The sequence below is a fragment of the Chlamydotis macqueenii genome, chromosome 22 (genome assembly GCF_036417535.1).
Source record: "Chlamydotis macqueenii isolate bChlMac1 chromosome 22, bChlMac1.mat, whole genome shotgun sequence".
Lineage (NCBI taxonomy): Eukaryota > Metazoa > Chordata > Aves > Otidiformes > Otididae > Chlamydotis > Chlamydotis macqueenii.
The window spans coordinates 660,114-682,352 of NC_141577.1; the positions used below are offsets into that span (position 1 = coordinate 660,114).

The window sequence follows — 22,239 nt, forward strand, 5'->3', positions numbered from 1 at the left end:
GAGTTGCTCCAACTTCACCCCTTGCGCTGCTCCTCCTCTGCCAACTGCCAGGTCATTCACGTTGCCAGGCTGCCTTAGACTGAACCCTACCAGGAGCAGGAAAGCCAACATCAAATGCCCAAATGAGTTTCGTTTCAAAACATTACCCAAAAGCAATCGCCTGGGAGCATAAAAATTCTGATAAAACAATGAATACAGCTAAAACCACAAGTGTCTCCAAATCAGAACGTAAATAGAAATGTCCGCAGAAGAATGTGCCTATGAACAACAACATTGCTCAAGTTCTCAAGACTCATAAAAAAGAGCTGCAGCTTTGAACCCGTACCCCCTGCTAACAGCATACTCAAAAGCTCTAGCAAGGAAAAACAGTATTTTAGACTGAAACGGGTTGGAAGTTTTATTTCAGAGCAGCTAGAGCGCAAAGGTTTCAAGAAGGCTTGCTCTCTGTTGCTGCTGGTTCCGACAAAGGCAATGTGCACCTCCACGCCTGTATCCTGCGTCCCTCGGGAGATGGTATCCAAGCTCTCCAGCTGCAGTTACAGCTTCCTCCTTCGGGACATTTTGCCTTATCTCATTAAGCTCCAGAAAAGCACATCTCATGAGGGCGTCTAATACATCACTTTGAAAGGGTACAGAAATATACTTACACTTGCTTTGATTTTATTTTTAGACAAAACCACGTAAAAAACTATTTCCTTTACGTAAGAAAAGCAGCTCTCCAAAGTACAGACCAGGCAAGATAGTAACGCTTTAACAGAGCCAAAAACCTCTGAAGCTGATCCAGTAGCACTGCCTGATCTCATTCGCTCTTCTCATGAAAATACACAGCTATGACTTCACTCCTGGATTACACTCCTATATTTAGTTTATACCTAATATGGGTATGCAGTGGACAGAACCAAGTCATTTCCTTTCCTCGTGTACAGTTCCTTGCCCTTTGTCTAGCCAACAATACAAGGAATAAGTTTGAACTCTCAGAGAACTCACATACAAAGACATTTGTAATTAAGAGCAGTTTAACTCATGTTTTTTACTTCAGTATAAACAAACACAGCATTCAGAGCTCTAAAAATGACTGTGTCACAAATGCATGTTTGACTTGAATTTAAAAAAGAACAAACAATTCAAAACAAGTTTAAAAAAATTAATTTATCTTTTTTAGGAAAAAAAATATTCTAAACAAAGGACTTAAAGCTCCTGAAGTCAAAGTTCTATTTAAATTCAGAATGATTTCGGGTTTGGGTGTTTTAACAGTTAAAGTGTTCATAAATTCTTAACACAACAAATGAGCATAGAGTAAGTACCCAGCATCTACTTTGAGAGTGAAAACTAATCATTCCGAAGTGAAGAATATAAAAGAAAAAAAAAAAAATCCAGAAGCACGCAACTTGAGTAGAACAAGATGTTGTTTGTTATAGGTTGCAACTATAGTTGCAAGTTGCAACTTGCAAAGAACATTGAGGATAAAAATCAAATTAGATGGATGACAATTACAGATGAAAATTATTTTTCCATGGATGGTCAACTTGCAACAACCACCACCATAACTGAAATTGTTGTTTTACACAAACTAAGTGTCTACACTGGCAGACAAACACTGTCCTTTCTCCCACACTGTCCAGTTAAGTTTTACAGAACTTCACTGCTCAGCTGATTACCAGCTGCAGAGCAAAAGAGAACATCTACAAAGCAAAGACAGACAACAAATCCAATTACTGTCAAGTACAGTTATCCAGTCTTAAAAGTAGTTCTCGTGGATTTCTAAGCAGTGCGCCCAGCCCAGCCAGAGCTTGGAACTGATCTAGGCTCTGTTATAAAAGTGTGTAGGCCTTGTGTTAGTTACATCACAAGAAATGTCTCATTTAGAAGAGAACCTGACCATGCTTACACTGGTGAGAAAATAACAACAGCCCCAGGCTCTTTTTCTTCCTTTTAACTCATGTACACTTTCCAAAAATCAAACTTGCAACCTCAGAGTACAAAAGTCATTTTCCAAAGTACACTGATTACTATTTAGCTTGAAGTTCAACGAATTCCCCAACTAAATTCTTCCAAACACAGATTTTTGTAAGAGACAACACAGCCTTCAAAAATCCCCAAGTTCAGCTACAGAACCAACGACCTCTCTGCTCACCCTGTTCACAGTAATGCTCTTCAAATAAAGACTTCTCTCTCGCCTCACTGTTTCCTCCCACAAGATTAGGTCAGGATAACCAGCGAGAGACTAGACAGTGACACTGAGTCACTTCAGGCTGTGAGAGTAATGATTACCAACTTCTCAGGATACCAACACCGCCACAGCGCTGCCCACCCTCCCACCCACTTCCTAACAGCGAGACGGAGTTTACATAAACATTCCTCATAGCTACGTGTTATTTCTCCACAACCAACCATCTTTATGTACAGACAAGACATCTCCTTTAAGAGGATTCTCATTCTCTTCAAATATCTCCACAAGAGCTTTGGTGATAAGCACGCTCTTCCCCGCCTCCGTGAACTCCTTACTGCACATACACACACAACCACAGACTGACGTACAGAAGCACCAGGAACAGACCCAGGCTGCTCAGATCCTTGATGTGCATTTACCCCTGACTTTTGGTAGGTTCCAGGCCCTGAAGTTTGCCCCACAACACGTGCTCCAATACACAGGCTCCTCTTTCCCCTTCAAGCCTCCAGCGCACAGCCTGAGACATTTCCCATCTGGGAAAACTGCGGACAGATTTGTCTTTTATAGCAGCTATCTGTGCTCAAAGAACGCGTCCACGGCACACAGCACTTGCATGCACCACGGAGCAGATGACTCGGAAGTGGCAGATGATGATCGTACAACCCCAGCAGCAGATTCGCAGGCCGCAGAAGACAAGGAGTTGAAATTCAGGAACTCGGCCAGTTCTCAGACTGCTTTGTAGGGAAAGGAGGAAAAGCGTATGAGTGGCAGACATCTTCCAGCTGCAAAGTAAAACACAAGTTCTCTTAACAACCTGAGTTGTCTAGAGTTTAATCATTGAAAAGGGGAGGATAGATGCCAGTGAATAAAACCGTTACTGTTGAAGCGTATTCAAAAACCATTCCTGACTGAAAAACAGCTAACTCATCTGAGTAATCTCCTTGAAAATGATTGCTAGGGAGTTTTTAAGCTTACTTTCCAATGTTTTACAAAAAAAAAGTAAACATTTACACTTGAGACCATCTCTGTGTTTTCAAACAAGATTGTACCAAGTGCACCGGTTTCGATACCAGCAATCGGATTTAAATTAAAAACCCATTTTCTGGCTACGAGAACTTTCCAAAGCAGAATTTAAAGGAATATCGCTGGCTGGTCAAGAAGGAAAAGGTCTGATTTATAACAAGTACAGGATATACCAAGATGGTTATGCCTCAGTTTATAAAGGAATCTCTTGCAATACTCCAGTATTTGCTCACAAGAAATAAGCCACTCATGAAATTTTGTTATCTATACCAAACGCCTATCAAAGGCGGACCAGAAAGTTCTCAGGTGCTGAAGTTATTACATCAAAACCTCCAAAGGATGATCTGGTACGTAAGCAGGAGACTTACCTAATAAGATTATCAAGTGACAAGCCTGCCCCTGACAAGACTATCTCTGAGAAACAGCGTTGCATGTCTTTAGTCTTGCTGTTTCCTTGTATCCAACGTTCCATCTACTTTTACAGAAATATTGCAGTTGCAAAAAACAAAAACAAAACAAAAAAAAAAACCAAAAACACACACACAAAAAAACCACCAATGATGACAAACAAGCTCATGGGATGGTTTGTTATAAACCAATGTACAGCAGCTATACTGCTCCAGAATGACACATCAGGGCTTACGTAAGGATATGCACAGGCAGGGAGCAACTGCAAGACAAAGGCAGACCTGAACGCGAGCAATTCAGACGAACCACACTCCTCCTCTCGCCCAGCCCTGAGCCAACATCGTCTGCTGCTAGAGATGCAGCTGCACACATCCCTTTCCTGCCACGGGATCCAACATTTCACTGAACAAAACGGACCTGGAACCCAGAAGACAAACAAACCTCCCAAATTTCTGTTTAATTCAGATATACAGAAATGTAGACAAGCGTCTGTTACAATCACTGGCAGTGTTTCAGAGTAGAGTATCTATTAAATGTGAAATCACAGCTTTTTTTTTTTCTACTGACAGTACAATTCACAGGTAAACAGATAGTAAACACTATCTGATTTTCAAAACAGGTGCTCAATTTCGCTATGACATCTTATATAAAAGCTGCCAGAAATCCAAGGTCTAATTAATTTGCAAGTACGTACACGTTACACACTTAAAGAGAGCGCCATCCTTAATGGTTACCTACATCTACTACAACCCGTCTCATGCACCAGATACACAACTTTGCATTTCTTGCTTGTTGAGTTTGTCAGTTCTTCCTTAACACCAAACTTGTTGATCACCTGTGTCCTCACCTTGCCATTACAAGAAGAAGGCAATCACCGACTGCTCTCTAGAACAAAAAGGGCTGAGCTTTGGGCAGCTTCCATCCCCAGCTCCTTTGTACCCTGTCTTAAAGAAACTGCACAAGTAGTTTCTTCAGTTCTGCCCGTGGTTTCCACAGATGAGTGGTTCTATTTGACCACATCAGTCTACCACACTATTTACAACAAAAATCCACACACGATCAACTAAACTGCAGCTATTACAAGTGGCCTGTACGAGTTCCCAATGCCCAGGTTTCTGTGTGCGTGTTCATTACAATGCAGTCTTCGCTGCTGCGAAATGCCACTAGGGCATATAAAAATATTCTTGTTAGACAATGGAAGTGAGCCCCCTCATTAATAAAACACGCAAACATATGAGGAAACTGAATGAAATCAGATACATCGCCAGCTTCTCCTAATCAGCTCTCAGAGGAAAGACTTGAAAAATATTTACACGTAGTTTAAAAGAGACCACAGGCAGCCCACCAGCACTGTAATGAAAAAGCTGCTGAAGCTACTCATTGTATGAGACCAAGAAACAGATTATTCACCTCAGTTTCAGCACTGTAACACATTTTCTTACCTGAATATCCTAATTCTGCACATACGTTATCACAGACTATGAGAAGACAAGTTACAGCAGACTGATACACTCCCTTTGGGGATAAATCAAAGCAACCTGCTGGTGACAAACAGCCCTGTATAGTTACTCATACCTGAAACCCAACCACGTGTGCACTCCTCCCCACACTGCGCCCATCCTATTTTGTTACTGATCACAATTTAATAAGATTCAAACCCAACATTTTAGGCACGAAGCCAAACAGTTTCTCCTGCTTCGCAGGTTTGTTTCTCAAGCTTTAATCCATACCTTTGTTTCATCTTAGTCTGGCTGCTACAATCCTTTGTATGCAGGTCATACAGTTGCCGCCTTTCAGCCGCAGGCATTTGGCAGAGATTTCTTTTTTGGTCAAGAAGCCTTTCCACTACCTCTGTCTTAAGAGCTTTGCTGACTAGCAAAGGTAGAACCAAGATCCCATATACTGTTTGAAAAGTGATTAGCTACACTGCTAAATACTCTAACATTCACTCAGTAACTTCAGACTTCTCGACTGCACCAGGTGAAAACCGTGCAACAGACACAAGCAGACACTGAGCTTCCCTTTCACAGGGGGAAAAGATGACTAAATCAAAATCCAGGGCTCTTCTAGATAGACATTATTAGTTTTCTTGAATAATATTCTGCTTGCATTCTAGGAAGTTATCATCCTAATGAGACAGGTTGCAAACAAGACGTCCATTAGCTTTACAAAAACACTATTGCAGTAATACCTCACAGCTTCAATAAAGTGTGAGACAGGCAGCAGCACCCAGATGAAAAAACTATTTTCGTCTGTCTGCTGGGGTGGGGGCTGTTCTTCCTCTGCAGGACCTTACAGGGAAATAACCTTCACCTGAAGATCACGAAGGCAGACAACAACAACTTCTTTTTTAACCCGAACTCTATCCTGAAGGCAGACAGCATACAGCTTGCAGCAGTGACTCATAATGCTGGGAAAAGGCTTCCTCGAGGGAGGCACTACTCACTGATAATCCCAAATCCAGCCTTCTTAAATCCATGCCAATAAAGAAGTTTCAACTGAGAGGGACAGAAAATTTCCCTGCTTTTCCCCTTTCATATAGTCTCACACCTTTATTGATCCAATATTGATTTAAATCAGAATCAATATGTCTTTCTCACAACTAATTTTACACCTTCTTCCATGCTACTCCTCATGCTTGAAATATCCTCTTTAAACAGACCCACAAAGCTTATTCCCCTCGCCCCCAAATCCTTCTGCTATTAATCACTGCCACAATTTGTTTAAACTCAGAAAAAAAATCGGTCAACCAACTTTAGGACAGATGAAGATAAGTTGTCAAGTTATTATCAAAGTACCGCTATAAATAATTCAAAGTAATCTGTAACTTAATTGCTGCACTAGTAAGTTCTAACCTCTGCACTGAGAGCCTAAATATTGTGGCTAAAATCAGGTCTGGAATCCTTCACTGTAGCGCCTTCCCTGGGTCTCATTACTGCCTCTCTGTAATACTAAAAAGTCTGAAATGGGAAAAAAAATCAACATTTTTAGAGTATTATTTAAGACATAAAATCTGTATTTAATAACTTATTTTCAAAGCTCTACCCAGTCTACTGGAAATTTCTGTGTTTGTCACGGTGGCTTTTATACTAAGCAATTCCCAAGATCTCGATTTTCCATTATTTTCTCACTGCAACAGAAGGAAACTTCATCTGAAGAATTAAAATACTTATTTTCTACAGAGGCTTTCTTCACAGTAAGTTTAAGCACAGAGAGAAAAGATTAACACCACTGACTCTCTGCACTTTTGATACGAAGTAAAAGTAAGATGCTGCATCCCCAGAGCCCCGGAGGATGCAAAACATTGCATCATGCTGCAATGGGAACGCAAAACGTGGAGATACACCTGGTGCCCTTGCCAGAGAAGGGCTGTACAACACACGCTCATTCATCCAGTCTGGAAGAAAAAAAAAAACAAAAACGGTGACGCGTTTACCCGTCCGGTTTCCGACACAAAAGCAGGCTCCTGAGGCGCGGCACCGAGCGAGAAGTAACTCGCGTTCTCACCGCCTTCGTCCGAGGGCGACGCGTTGTGCACAGCGAAGGCACCGGCGCCGCCGCCCGCCGCACCACTCGCTCTGGGGAAGGAATTTTCCAGCAGCCGCCCGCAGCACGCTTTTCACAAGCGATTTCTCCGCGGCGCGCCCCGCCCGCACGCCCCGACGCGGGCCCGGCTCCCCGCGCTCCCTCCACACCCACCGCGGGGCCCTTTTGTCCGCGGCCGCCTCGCACCGCCACGGCCGGCGGGGGCGGCGCCCGCAGCCCGGGCCCGGGCCCGCCCTGAGGAGAGGGCCCCGCGCTCCCGCCGCGTCCCGAGGAGGTTGCGGGGGGGCTGAAAGGGGCCGCCCGGCACAGCGGGGTCGGGGACAGGGGGCCCGGGGGCGGCGGGCCCGCTCCGCCCGGCGGGGAGCGGCCCCGAGCTCGTCGCTGCGGGAAACTTGGAGCGAGCGGGAAAAAACGGTGGTTGGGGGAGGGGGCGCCCAACAGTCGGAGCGCGCGGTCTGAGAGGAGACGTGGCCGGGAGCCCCCCCCCCGCCTCACCTTGACGAAGAGCTCGATGACCGGCTCCTTGTCGCCCTCCTTCAGCCCGTTCACCGGCACCGACAGCGCCATGCCGCAGCCCGCGCCCGCCTCGCGCTCGCTGCCAGCCCGGACGGCGACCCCGCACCGCTCCCTGCGCGCGACTGCGCCCGGCCCCGCCCCAGGCGCCCGCCGGGGTCTGGCGGGGCGGGGGCGGGGCCAGCGCCGAGGGGCGGGGCCATACCCGGGGGGCGGGGCCCGCGCTGAAGAGGGGCGACGGTTCCTACGGCGGGGCCGCCTGAGGCGGGGCGGGGGGCGGTGGAGGGCAGGGCCGGGCCGGGCCGGGCCGGGGGACGCCCCGGGGCGGCGGGGGGACACCCCAGCGGTGGTGGGGGACACCCCCGCGGTGAGGCCGGCGGGACGGGACGCCCCCGCCGCCGGCGCGGTGCCCGATGACCTAACGTCTGGGAGCGGCCTGCTTGGGCCCGGCCTCGGCGGAGGCCGCAGGCCGGTGGGCGCTGCCAGGCCCAGGGACGGGGGTCGTGTGTGTGTCCTGTCCCCCCCCTCCCCCGCTCCCCGCCATCGCCTCAGCCCCGGGGCCGCAGCCCGCTTCGCTTGAAGCTTCAAAACTGGAAAATTCCCCCTCTGGGGTGCGGGACTCGGCACGCCGCGGGCATCCGCGCCAGAGCGGCAGAAATAGCTGTTCCTGGCTGGGGAAAATGCTATTTCAAGAGGCGGGGAGGAGTGTTTCCAGCCCAGTTTCTCCCTCGCTATTAAGGTCAGAGACTGAGGAGCTGGACAGAAAAACGCGCAGGAGAACTGGGTGAAACACCGGAATGAAATTAAAGCGTTTGCCCTTTTTCCAGTCTTTTCACCAAAATAGCACACGGCAGCACGCAGCCTGCGATCACATTTTCCCCATGCGACTTCATGCCTGCAGAGCCCAGGCCGGCGTGAACAGAGCGGCTTTTGTGCCTCAGCGGCACCCGCCCTCGCTCCCAGTCCTTCCTTTTTTTTTTTTCAGGAGCTCAGACTTATTTTTAATAGTCTGACTTGAGCTGCACCCGAACGTCTGGGCAGAGCCGATCCCAGGGGAGGACGCGCTGGGGCTGTGGGATACCCCGAGGTGGCTTCGAATGCCTTGCAGACGCAGCTCCCCGCCTCTGCTGCTGCAATGCTGTCTGTGACCGGCGCTGGGACGAGCCTCCCTGTAATTTGTACCCAAATGCACCCATGCAGCCAGGAATGGCTGGGGATGAAATGGTTACAAGCAGAGCGTTCACTGGTAATAACAAAACCTCGTGTCTCTCCAGGCATTTTACTGCCCTCGGTTCTGCACAACCGGATGTCTTTAAGCAAATTTACTCTTTGTATGCCCGTGAATTGTTCATCCCGAGCAGGAAAAACTGCTGTCAGCCCCTCTCGCGGTGCGGACAGGGCTGGGCAACCAATGTGACAAAATTCATTCCCATTCCAACGGCTTCTGTACAGCGCAGTCCTGGGAGCCGGCGGAAGATTCATTTCTGTTTGTTTCACGGAGTCCAAGGAATCTCGCTGATTCATGGGGTGGGACAGTCTCAATTGGAAATCGGTGTGTCACTGTGACCACACCGATCTGGGAGCAAGGCAGCACCATGTGGTCCAGCCCTGTCCAGGAACCTCCCTGAATAATCGCCCTTAAATTAGTTGCAGCCTGTACCACGAAGAACACCATCGTCAGAACGTGGGTGGGACAGATGGGAGGGAAAACATTTCCCCTAAATGGGATTGTCACAGAGATCTTCCACGAGCGTCAGTTTGGCGGCTTTACGTTTGTTTTTTTTCGGTGTCTGCTGGGACAGGTGAGAGCTGAGTCCTCGGAACCACTGCTGGGCAGCGCCAGGATAAAACGCTGAGCCCGACACCACCCCTCTCAGCCAAGGACCAAGCCTTCCTCTCTGCGCTTCACCATCCTCCTCTGCCAAAAGTTTCAAAATCATAGGGTTTGTAAAACTTGAAATACTTCATAAGCGTCCCCAGAGCAAAGAACCGCCTACTGTTCAAAAGGCAGGTTTTGGTACAAGGAAACAGCTCTCCCACGGCGCCGCTGAAGGTAGGCGCAGAGCGACAATCGGAGGGCTGCGCGGCGCTCCGTGCTCTTTTCTGTTTTGCCAGCCGTACAAAGGAGCTACCGGGCCGTGTTTGCCCCACTGCCGCTGAATTTCTTCTCTAACAAAAGAGTTTGCATGCTGTTTTCTTGCAGAGCAGCTAATAGCTGGCTTACTTCATTTATAACCCGCCGCTCCAGCCTTGTCTGCTGCTTAATCTTCTCAGTTATTTTACTTTTAGATGACACTTTCCTGGTTTCCAGCTGGCACCGCCAAACCCCTCATCCTCCCCATGCAAATGAAACCCCTTTCTCTAGCGATGCTCAGAAGGGTTTTGCACGTTGAAAGCTCTCGGTTGTTTCCTAGTTCTCTAATGCCTGCTTATGTTATTCTCGAAGATTTTTTTTTTCAAGAATACTTAGAATTAATTTGCCCAAGCTTTACAAAATAAATAACCAGCCCTTCTGACAATCCATAGGAAAATGAGTATTACCCACCCTGTACAGCTGCAAGGAATGAGTCAGAAAAGCTAAGTGACTTATTCAAAGCTGAGCTTGCACCGAACCAGGCAGTCGGAACAAAGCAGTTCTGGCCCCCCCCCGCGTAGATCAGGGGGTCACTCCCTCTATATTATTTTACGCTGTGTTGAGAAGGCCTATTTCCATTTGGCAAGGCAGCGAAACAGCGTGTTATTGTTTCACTTCTCTAGCACTTTTGGCCTTTATGCAGCAGTTCTCCATCTCAGTCTTTCCAAGTGCTTTTGAAATTGGAGGCACCAGATGTTAAAGATATCAAAGCAAGCGCTCTCCCGCCCCGGCCCTCGCTGTGCACCGTCAGCCGGTGGAATTCACTGCCGCATCAACCCTGGGGTTCAAATTTTATTTGTAAGAGGAGTTTTCAGGCACAGGAGGAGCTCAGCATGCAGCTCATCTTGCAGCTCAGCAGGACTCCGTGCTGTATGAACATCGCGGCTTTTAAGCGTAATGAACCAGCTTCAAGAAAGGGTGCTGAGGAGGGCTGGGGAGGCGGAACGCAGCACCACAGCTCGCTGGACGGTCTGCTGCCGGCTGCAGCTGGAAGTAAGCGCCCGGCCGGTCAGGTTCCTTAGAGCACGTTAAAGCAGTGGTGGCTGAGGCTGCGGAAGAACCTGCCCACGGACACCCCTCAAAAGAAAGGCAGAAATGACACACCCTGGTTTAAAAATACTGGCATTCTCATTCCAGGGCTAATTCGGGTTCCTGGGCTTGTGCGCAGGCTGGGATGCTGCAAAGTCCTTCCCTGGAGACTTGAGGCGGAAGGGCAGCGACCGCGGGCCGGGGACCACGTGTCCCGGATGCTCTGCTGTGATGGTCCCCTCAGCAGAGTAACTCCACAAGCTCCGATTTCCTTAACCCATCCAGACTGCAGGCGAGATTTTGGGTTCCACCCATCACCTGCCAGCGAGGATGGACGATTTTGCTATCGCTCGTTCCTATTTTCCTACCGCGTGTTGAACAGCGTTTGTTTTTGAAGCCGATCGGAGTGTGATAGCCCGCCAGATTTACCGGGAGTGCGGGGGAAATCAAACTTCTGCTTGTGTCAGACTGTTTGCTGTTCGCTGTAACTCCCAGCCAGCTGTCCCTAGATAGCTCATTTTCATCCGGGGCGGATGCCAAATTCTAGCATTAGCTGCAGCTCACAGAGCTGGTCCCACAAGGCACTGAAGTGAGCAGCTGAGGACACGCAGCGCTGCGTGGGACCGGACCCCGGGTTCCCGTCTGACACTGGTGAAAAACACAGTGGAACCCGGTCTGCCGTGGGCTGAGGCAGAGTCTCAGAGCTAGGACACGTCCCGTGTCGTTACGTGGGAAGTTGACTGCATCCCACAGTTTCGGGGTCGCTCCTCTTTTGCGCGGTCCGAGCTGACACTGCTCCAAGAGCAGCGGCCGGAGGACCCGATGTTTCTAGGAACTGTTAACCAAGAACTTCTAGCGGCAGCAATTGCAGCTTGGAGTCATTTAACAATCGCTGTCCTTTCCACGCAATGGCATGCTTTTTTTTCTGGTTACTGGCACAGGGTCCTTGCCCCAGGGAGCTGGACGGTCATCAATGCGTTTTGTGGTGAAATGTTTGTTCTCAGCATCTCAGCCCCCCAGGAGAAGGGAGCTGGACAAAGCAGGCACTGTCTGCAGGTTTCCCTGGGCCGCCCCAGGTTCCCCGCGTTGAGCGCGGTGGGGGCAGGTTTACGGGAACACCGACACAGGCAGAGCTTTCACCTCGCTCCCTTTCGCGTTGCTGAAGCGCTGGCGCTTGGCATCGCCCTGTGTCTGGAGCTGGCAGCCAAGGAGGGGAAAAGGAAAACTGGCTCTCGGGACCGCACTCAGCACGAGTACCCGGCTCTCCCCGTTCAGCGGGAGGCCGTTGCCATGCCTCTCGCCGCCTCCCCGGGTGTTTCTCACTGCCCTACTTCTGAAGTTCAGATATCGGCCTTTTCTCTGCCGTGAGCATCAGGAAACAAAGCTTTCAGCTTCGCCCTTTTGCGGAAAGGGACCTGGAAAGCACCAAGAGGCAGAGCTGAGCTTCAGCTAAGCGTGAAGGGCGCTGGCAGCCGAGCCTGGGCACTGGGACACTTCCCGGGACGCATCCCCGCAGCGGCACCGCGCAGACAGGCACAGCGGGGCGCCTGGAGTTCCTGCGAGAAAAACCCGAGATCTATCACAGTTCTGGTTTTAAAAGTTACTTGTGAAAAAAAAAGGACACTGTTTCCTGTGCTGGGGAGCGGTGCTGGGCTTGGCGTCGCCCGGGGCTGGCTGGCCAGGCCACGGCGTGGAAGATCCAGTCAGTGGCAGAGCCGCATGCGGGAGGGAGGATTTTCCGCCTCCCCCTCGCTGCCCGGAGCTCTTACCCATTCCCAGTGCCACAACGTGCAGGAGGGAGGCAGGACCCTGCTCCCGCGCGGGTGGAGATGTGTCCCATCTCTGCCCTCCTCTTCCCCCGCTCTGAGCTTCAAAACTGAACATGGTGCTGGGGCGAGCACCCTCGGGCCTCCGGCGCAGCAGCCCTTGGCGGCGCGGTGCCGCTCCGGTGGCCGCCTCCGCCCGTCTTCCCGCAGCACTGAGCCTCGGACATCAGACAAAGCCCTCAGCAGATCCGGCCGCTGTCAGGAGCAGCGAGGAACCCACATCGTCTCCCTGGGTGCATCGCTGTGACGATTTAATTCTCTTTTTATCACGTACGGACAGCGGGATCAGGGGAGCCCGGCAAAGGGCTGCTTCGGGGCTGTAATCACAGCCAAAGCCCGCGGCAACAAGGGAGGAGGACTCGCAGGGAGCACCGACGCGGTCGCTGTGCGGGTACGTGACATTAATTCTGCAGAAATACGAGTCCCTCGCAGGTTGCTGCTCAGCCTGGCACCTCCGCGAGGGACCTCGTGTCGATGGGGTGAAGCTGTGCGCCGCGAGGGAGGCACCTGAACTCCTCCGAGCTCTCCAGGCGGTTCTTTGGGCAAAGTCCACATCGAAGATTAATTACATTCATCACAAGGAACAAAGCAAACGCCCGTCGCGGAGCCAGCCCGCTCAGGACTGATGGCGTAAATGCCGACCTGACTCAAGCGGTGGCATGGGGAATGTCGGTTTTGGTTCCTCCTAGCTGAGTCACCATGGAAGGAGCCAGATCTTTTCTCAAACGACTCCAGAAAGAAAAGGAAACGTGGTCAGGACAAGAAGCCGAGATCTCGCAGTTCTACCAGGACTTAGAAATAATCTTTTTGATAAAAGTATTTGTATTGCAGTGGCATGTATAGTGCTGGCAGCTCTCTAAACACAGCGACAGAAACTCCTCCACCTTCCTTAAACCTTGCAGCCTGCAGCGGCACTGGGGTGCCAAGGGAACGACGTCCCAAGCCCCGGTACGCCCACGGCAGGATGGAGACCTGGACTTGGACCTCCTGAGTCACCGCTTAAAAACCCACAGAAGCAGCTGCGGCCCCCTCGAAGCCGCTTCTGCCCTGCAGACGGGGAGAACGATCCTGCGGGGCAGGACCGGAGCAGAGATTTCCCAGCTCTTCCCATCCCAGCGCCGGTTATCTGCAGCACACGCTCCACCTGCTCAGGCTGAAATTCTGGTATTTCTGAACGCTGGCTGTTTGATTTTGCAAGTTTAATCACCAGCCCTTTGCCCAGTGGTTTTTCTGTGTAACGATCACTGCAAGACACCCTCCAGGCTCCTGCGAAGAGCCGTTGAGAGACAGAATTTGGGGCACGAACATGGGGCGGATGTTTGAGGGCTGGAGCCATCGCTCTGCCCATCAGCTCAGCCCTGCCCAGTCCCACCCAGGCTCCCCACAGCATCTCTCTGGGCGCCAACGCTGCCGAGATTTTCCCCTTTTAAACCCCTCACATCTGTCCCGGCCGTGAATCGCAGTATTTCTAGGCGATCCCCATCCTTTCCCCAGCGAGGTGAGTAACGGGCCCAAGGCAAAGCCGCACGCAGCAGCGGGCAAACGTTGCGGCCACGGTGGGTAAAACGCGGGCTGCTTTTCCACAGCCACCCTCTGAGCTGCCCGAGAGGTTTCTGTGATTCGGGTTTCTGTGATTCAGGTTTCTTTTACTGATTTAATGCTCCGGGTAAGAAAACGAGCGATTAGCAGGGCTGCATCTGTGATGCCACTGAAACCCAGCTGACACCCCAGCTGCTCAGTAACAGCGGGGACATGCTGCCCAAGCCAATAAACCGAAACCTCCGCGGGCAGCGGGCAGCAATCCCCCTCCCCGCACACTCCTCTTCCCGGGAGACGGGGCCGTGCGCCCAGCCGCAGCGCGCTGGCTCCAGGGGACCCGCGGGGCAGAGCTTTAGGGCTCCCATCTTGGCAACCCCCCGCCCCCGCTTTTACGGGAAGGTCCCCGCTGCACCCGCCCTGTGCCACGCCGTCCGCCTTGGCGTGACGCCGCTGATCCACTCACGGCGGCGGAAGACGCCTTGCTTTGCACTGATGGGCACCATCCGGGAAAACTCAACGTGCGCAACTGCTTCAGCCCAGCTGGGCGAGTGCCCATTTCTAGCACAGCGAACCTGGATGAGCCGCCCCCCTCCCAAAGAGGTCCCATCCCCATCCCACCCAGGACCAGGCTCCGCCAGGTTATTTCCTTGCCAGCTGGCAGCACAGCTCCAGCTCAGCTCCCACACGCCACAGAAAGCCGCAGCAGCAAGCCCACCCCGGGCGGTGGCAGCTCACCCGTCATTGGTCCCACTGCCCAAGGTCCAACACACGGTGTGGCACTGCTGTCCCACCATGGCCGTGGCTGGGGAGTTCCGCTCGTTGCTTTTTGCATCCTCGGTGTCTCCGTCTCCAGGGAGCGCACGGGCAGGCAGCCGAGGGTGGCCGGCACGGGGACACTGACGGGCCATGGTGACAACGTGCAGCCCAGAGGCCACCACGGGAGGAGCTGGAGAAGGGGCTGCTGCCACCTCAGCTCCACCAGCCATCGGCCAAGATAAACCGGCACTGCTGGTTGCATTCGAACACCGCCTTGGTTCTTCCCTGATGTCGTGGAGAACCGTGCGGCACCTTGCCAGGATCCGGCTGCCTGCTCACCCAGCCGGAAAACTGGTGTCCAGCACAGGCAGCGGTGGGGTCCCAGAGCTCAGAGCCCCCCAGCACTCCCGCTGCACCAGCGGCATCACTGGAAAATCTCAGCCACAATGGCAAAGCACGGGGAAAAAACCCCTTCAGACAAATCAGCTCGATGCAGACAGACACTTCAGCGCACTGCTTATCTCCCTTTGGGGCCTCACTTCCAGCAGTAGATGCTTTTTTTTAGGAAAAATCTGAAGGTTTGTGGTTGATGGCGGGTGAGTGCAAAACACCCACGGCAAAGCAGAGCGGAGGGGAGTGCAGCGGGCGTGGGAAGGAGCAGGGGGCACCTGGACCTTCGTGGTCACGACGTTAACGTCCGATGAGCCCAAACCTGGGGAGCAGCTGGTTACCTCCGGGGCGGGATAGCGCGGCAGGGCGCATGGCGGGATGCCGGGGCTCAGAGGAGGCAGGACTCGGCCTCATTGGCTCGTCCCAGGAGTTTCGACCTGCGGCATCGTTACAGCTCACCTGAAAAGCTGGGGAGCCGGGGCCCCTTTGCCGGCAGAGCCAGGCGCCCGCGGGGCTCGCAAGAGCGGCATTCAGAGCCGCCGTCCTGCCGCAGCGGCTCGGGGAAGGTCCCAGCGGAGCCGGCACAGCACCGGTGCAAAACAAGGCCAAGCCGGGCAAAGGGAGCTGCAACAGACAGCAGCGACGGCTGGGACCCGCGGCCACCCCGGCCAGCACAAGCCTGTCCCGCGCACCCAGCCGGGAGGTGTTTGTTTTGCCGCTTGCTCTTATCCCTGCAACTGTAAAGCTTCGTTCCTCTCCTCCATTTTCTCCCTGCAGTCTGAACTTTACCCAGGTTTGGAATCTGCTGGACCCCAGCACCGGGCGCCTCGGGAGGCTTTAGGAAAAGCGTGAGGTGAGTAACTGCATCCCCAAGCCCTGGGGTGTTCCTGCTGCGGTACTCACGGGTGCTGCTCCTCAGCCTCGCCACAGCAAACTCACCGCGCTGACTGCCAGAGGAGTCTCAGTTATCGGAAAATGACGTTAACTGCGTGAGCAGGGAACACTAAACCCACTGTGCTGATGGGGAAACTGAGTTCCCCGGCTTTACGCAGCCAGTCAGCATCTCCAGCTCAGCAGCAGCCTCACCTCCCTCCTCCTCCCGCAGCAGAAAAACACCCAGAGAAGAACGCTGAGCAGCAAACCAGATGAACACTTGCTGCCGTTTCTCCACGATGCCACGCAGGCGGCGGAAGGTACTGGACGCTGCGCTGAGGGCAGGGAGGAAGGAAGCAGCAGCTGGGGAAGCGCCAGGTCCCCGCCAGCAACGCGGCCGACCTTGAGCCAAGGTGCTCTGCGCGCACAGCGCAATTTGGGCGAGTGATGTAGCTGAGCTTCGGAGCCGCCCCAGCAGCCGATCCAGAGCCACGAGGAGACGCGGGGCTGACTCAGCTCATAGGACGCTGCGGCTGAAATGCTCTGCTCGCCCTTGCTGGGCTGAAAGGCTTTTTTTTTTTTCCAGCAGTGAGATTCACCCTGCGTTGGCCCTGGGAGCCCAGAGACCACCAACACGAGCCCAGCGCCTGCAGAGATGGTCTCCTCCTGGATAACGCCCTCCTCTCCCACAAAACACGCGAATTCCTCCCTTTTCACAGAACCGCCTTCACCTTTCTGTGTCCCAGACAACGGCAAGGTGTCCGCTTTCCCGTCTGGAAAGAAGAGCTGCAGCTGAAAGCGGAGTCTGCCTCCTCCCGAAGCTGTGAGAACAGCTCCCGTTATCCTCCCTCGTAAATAATGGAAGGATTCATTCGCATGCTTGTAATAGATTAAAAATAAATAAATAAGAAAGAGCTCAATTTTGTTTTGCAATCATGCACTTACTTTAATTTTCCCTTCTTGTCCCTTGCGCCGGTGCGGATGGACTCACACAGATTTTAATAAACTGGAAAGGCACCACAGCATTTCTGTCTCATTAAAAAAACATCATCGCAGTGAGAAAGGCGACTTTTTTCACGTCAGTAGTCAAACCCCCTCGCTGCACTGAAACCCAGCTGACAGAGACTATCAATTTTTAAGGGGAGAGGGGAAGCACGTGGGGTTTAGTCAAAAAAGGGATCAAAATTCTTCATAACTGCTCTGCTGGCTTCGGTTTAATTTGAAGCACACAGACAATTATTTTTAAAACCCGAATGAGGAATGACAAAGAGCTGCTGCTCCCCCAGGCGAATACCCTTCCGCGAGCAGCACGGGCACAGCCTGTCCCACCGCGGGCTGACAGCTCCCACCGCGCGTGCCGGGCCCAGGCGCCACGATGGCAGCCGCGGTTTGTGCTCTCAGGGACGGCCCGGAGCACGGCACGGCACCAGCACAGGTCATGGGTGGGAGCACACTCAAAGGAAGATCTGGCCGAGCAGATAAGCGATGCACGTGCTTTTGTGAGCCCGGCCACACGAGCCGAAACATCTCTCCAGGGGCCGTCCCTGAGCAGCCGTTCGCAGGCGCAACTCCTTATTTCAGCACAGCCACAATCTACACAAGCTGCAGCTCTGCCCCTGGATTTCACACAAAGCTTTTGCGGAGGAATTGAATAATTCTTTCCCCCCGGAGTCGCTTTCCCAAGACAGCCGTTTTCCGTGTTTTCTTTTCAGTAAAACAGAAGCATTCTGAGTTTCCCAGGCTGGGGTTCGGGGCGCTGCCCAGCGCAGCCCCCACCCCTGCCCGGGGTCAGCACACGTGGCTCACGTGCACCCGCCCAGCCCGGTTCCTCCCTCGCAGCTGGAAAAAGCAACATGAGCACTTCAGTATCTGTTCGCCAACGTCCTTCTCCATTTCTCCGCAAGCCCCTCCTGCACCCCGGATTTATTACGTTAACGTGATGCCCAGACCAGTTTCCACAGGGGCTGCGTCACACGAAACTCGCAGCAGTGCCGCAGCCCTTGCTCCCATCCCATCTCCCTTCTCCCACACGCCGGCTGTCGATCACAACGCGGCACAGCTGCGCTCGACGCTGCGCACAAAGGCGCATTGATTTTGGGAGCGACGGCTACCGACGGCGCTCTGCCCGAGGGGCAACCGCATCCTGCCTTTGTTTAGGAGGAAGGACGCAGCCGGAGCCCATGTCCCATCTGCGGTTGGGCTCGTTACTGCATGCATCGCAGCGTGCCCCAACTGGGGAAACAGACATGGGAGTTAAAAACGATTCCCATGCCCCCCTCCCCGGGCTTGCAGCCCCCCCCGGTCCCAAAGGACAAGTCCCACACAACCGGCTGCAGCAGGCGTACACGCCACGAACTCCAAGGGATTGATCCTGGATGAGAAAAAACACCATTCTCGAGGAATCTGCCCCAATACGAACTCCAAAGAGTTTGGAGTTTGTGTTCAAACACTTCGCACTAACGGCTGAGTTGTGTGTGTCCCCCCTGCAGCAAATCCTCTCCCCAGGCTGCCAAGGAGCTGCACTTCCAGCGCTGACGCAGGTCCCTGTTTGGGAGCCAGCGAGCTCTTTCCTGCAGCATTGATTTTTGGGATTATCCAAAACAATCTCAGCCGAAAACAAAAGCAAAACATTGCGGAACAAACGGGTGTGCTTGGCACAAGGTGGCTGCTGTCACCGTGAGTCACCGTGGCCTCTGATCCCAGTTTCGCCCAGCCAGAGCAGGGCGTCCCTGCCCTGGGAGTCAGCCACATCCCATTTATAAAATACGACACTCCCAGCTAAGGAAGAATTTTTGCAGCATTTCCCCTCCCGGGCCGCTCAGGCTGGCTCCACGCAATATTGGTTTGCTGCTCAGCCACAGCCTCCTCTCAGCTATACAAGACACCAGCACACCTCACAGCAAGCACATCACAGCTCATGTTTTTAAATGTACTTTTAAATGTAGCTCCGTGACAACCTGGCTGTGACCCGTCTCCCTTAAGTAACGGCTTTCAGTTCACCCCCAGCCTGGTGAAATACAGGCAAATGCGCCTGCCAATGAGAAGCGAAGATATAAAATGGAGTTAACTGGCCCCACTGCACTCCAGACCAGAGCGGGTGTTGCTGGTCCAGACGCAGAAATTACCCTGACGGGCTGGGCTGGCTCTGTCTCATCTGCTATCCCGCCTCCGACAGCGGCCAGCACCACGTTTCCTCCAGCAGCGGGCTCTGCTCCGGCAGGCGGCTGGGAGCTCCTGGCTTTGTCGTGCTCTGGAAGGGCGGCGTGGAGCCAGCGCCTCGTGTTCATGTAAACCACCGATTTAGTCCTGGGGTAAAGCATCAGACAGGAAGCACCTTTTCAACTCATCAGTTTCTCCTAGTTTGCATTTCTAGTTTCATTTGTCTTAAGGCGGGTAATTGGTGTAACCGTTAAGGTGTGATTTACACTGCCAGGGTCTCTTAACTCTAAATTTGGGGCTGGTTTTTGTGAACGCCATACCCCACGCCTGCACGCTTTTAAGCTGTTACCACACCCAGCTAACGTACGCGTGTTGAGGGCTGTTAAACAGATCCTTTTCTTTTAGGCGTCCTGTAGGTGAAAGTTAATGGAAACAGAAGGAACAAGGGAGCATTTTTTCCAGTTGTTTTGCAATGATGGATGATTTTAACACCCATTTTCCTCTTCAAAAGCTGAAGAACTGAGCCGTTCCCACGCTGCTTGGGTAGGTTTGTGGATAGGCTCAGTTCAGCCCCTTCTTCCCTGCCCGGAACTGAATCAGTTTGAGGAATTCTGCTTTTTGTACTTTCTTGCCGTTCTTTCCAAGTTAAAGACAGCACAAAGCACACCTCTTCCTTCAACACAGGCAGAGCTTAAAGCAGTTTTGGTAAACTTTGCTATAGTTTATGTTTTTTCTTTGAAAAAATGTTTACTGCTTTGCCATGCTATCCTTCTGCTCTTCAGTGGCCATCAACAGCTGGTGCTTTAGTGAGCAGGGCAAGCGCCTCCAGCACTATTTCATTTTAATTTCATGAAGAAATCAAACTTTCTCCTGGTGAAGCAGAACCCCTACTTAAAGACTAATTTTACAATGTCAATAACACTTTTCTCCAGCTGGAACACTCACAGCTTTGGGTGTTTGGGTCACAGGCTCGAGTTCTGCATCGATGTTCTTAAAAATGAGGCTTTGTGCCCGTCTTTAGTGTCCTTTTCTGAAAGTTTCTGAATTGAGTAACTTTTCAATAGATAACTACAAATTAACAGATATGATTTTAAACAGCGATTCTTCCTGAAATGTGTTTAAATCTCATTTTGATTTACATGGCAGACTCCAGTTACCGAGGGGCTTCGCCCCGCCTGGTGAGAGGCGCTTGCAAGCACGCCCTGCCCTGGCGAAGAGTTTGCCTGGGGGGAAGCAACTCCTGTCCCACAAGGCGTAGCCCTGCAATACCTGCAGCTTGCCTTTAAGGCAAAGCCCCAAAATACTTTCTTTTAAAGGTAAAAACACACAGATCCCCTAACCTGAATCCCTTTTCCTATAAGCAGCTTCAGCTGCTGAATCAGTACGGCACACCCAGCGCCTGGTACCTACGGAACTCCCCGCGTCACCCAACCTGCAGAACAGCCAAATGTGTTAATAACAAATCCACAGCAAACAGCCGAGAGCCACCCCTCTGAACGGTCAGATCACCTCCTGCTGCCTATCGGTTGCTCTACCATTTTAAGGTCAATTTCATTAAATCCCACTCTTCCCAAGGCTTAACCCACACACCGAGTTGGCCGTATAAAGAACTTGTCCCTGTGTTTGCATGCTGATTGCCTCCAGGCAACCAAGGAAGCAAACACAAATTATCACGAGTCAACCCAAGATTTTAAAGCACGATGGATGGAGCTGAGCCTCACTCTTACCAGAAGGAAATGCCACCGAACCAGGTCAGAACTAAACCCGAACAAGAGAACACGTAAGTCAAACTGCTTCCTTCAGTCAGAGCCTAGCCTGAAACAAAGGCAGGGCTACAAGATAAAACAGTTTATGTGTGCCACGCATTTAAGAGTGTAACGGAGCAAGAAAGAGGGAATGTTCTTGCTGCACTTTAAGCTGCTGACTATCTGGTTACTGAGACAGAGCTTAGATAGAGTCACAGTTACAGGACATCGTCTACCGCCAGCCCGCTGGGTGGGGAACGATCTCCATCTCCCTGCTTCACGCCGTAGCTGAATGGACTCGAGCTGTTTCGGCCTCTTTGAACCTATTCTAGGAGAGATGAAGTAAAGTTCAAAAGTCAAACTGTTGATTACAGTCTGGAAATACACAACTGCCTACGCCATTGTTCTCATTTAATACTTTTTATTGCCCTTCAAGAGATATACTACTTCCATGGCAATTTATTACTGTGACTGAGACCTGATCAAGAGAAAAAAAATGTGATTCTACTGGACAGTTCTGTGAATGTGGCAGGGGAGAAAAAAAATTGTCCAAGAAGGAAACCAAGGTGCTACTCAGCAAAGTGCAGGAAGCTGGGAAGGGGACACTAAGGTGGGACAGTTCTCCCTTGCCTGCTAAAGTCTCTACTCCTGTTTTGGAGCGCGGCTGCGAAGCAAAGAGAGCATTGTCAGTGCTGCAACTGTCTCCTGGGTACTTACGTGACACGTAACATCAGACTTCCAACAGATGATTTGAGGTTTTACGAGCAGATGATCCTATCCTGAAACATAAGTTACACACGCAACAGCTGAAATGAAACTCGATCAGAATCCAGTCCAATGCCCTGCCAAAGCTACTCTTCCAACAGCACTACTTTTTTACACCCAAACACATCAGTAGGTTTGATGTTTAAGGCAGGAAGTTGGTAGAGTGCAAAACCACACAGGATGTTTAGGCTGCTCCTCCAAGTTAATGCACCTCCCGTCGCAGCCTGCCCTGGCCAGCCCTCCACAGGGCCGACAGACAACACGAGCTGAGCAGGTACGAGCGTTAACGTGTGAAATCTTAACAGTTACGGCTCTGAGCACAGACCTCTGCCTTAGTGCTGCTACTGATCATTCAGATCCCAT

The 22,239-nt window shown here is 51.9% G+C and overlaps 1 protein-coding gene and 2 long non-coding RNA genes across 3 annotated transcripts in view; 1 reads left to right on the forward strand and 2 right to left on the reverse strand.

The window, feature by feature from the left end:
• Positions 1-7,805, reverse strand: part of CLIC4 (CLIC family member 4) — a 30,335-nt gene extending 22,530 nt beyond the window's left edge. Inside the window, exon 1 of the mRNA XM_086764825.1 lies at positions 7,643-7,805. Within this exon, the coding sequence (XP_086620951.1) occupies positions 7,643-7,714 (72 nt within the window). The 5' untranslated portion in view covers positions 7,715-7,805. The remainder of the gene's footprint in view (positions 1-7,642) is intronic.
• Positions 7,806-16,581: 8,776 nt separating this feature from the next.
• On the forward strand, positions 16,582-17,127 carry LOC147598030 (uncharacterized). The gene is made up of 2 exons (XR_015260930.1): positions 16,582-16,620; positions 16,794-17,127. It is a non-coding gene; the product is annotated as an uncharacterized LOC147598030 (long non-coding RNA).
• A 265-nt stretch (positions 17,128-17,392) lies between these two features.
• LOC147598031 (uncharacterized) lies at positions 17,393-18,316 on the reverse strand. The gene is made up of 2 exons (XR_015260931.1): positions 18,138-18,316; positions 17,393-18,046 (listed from the first exon to the last, which is right to left on the reverse strand). It is a non-coding gene; the product is annotated as an uncharacterized LOC147598031 (long non-coding RNA).
• Between the last annotated feature and the right edge of the window lie 3,923 nt (positions 18,317-22,239).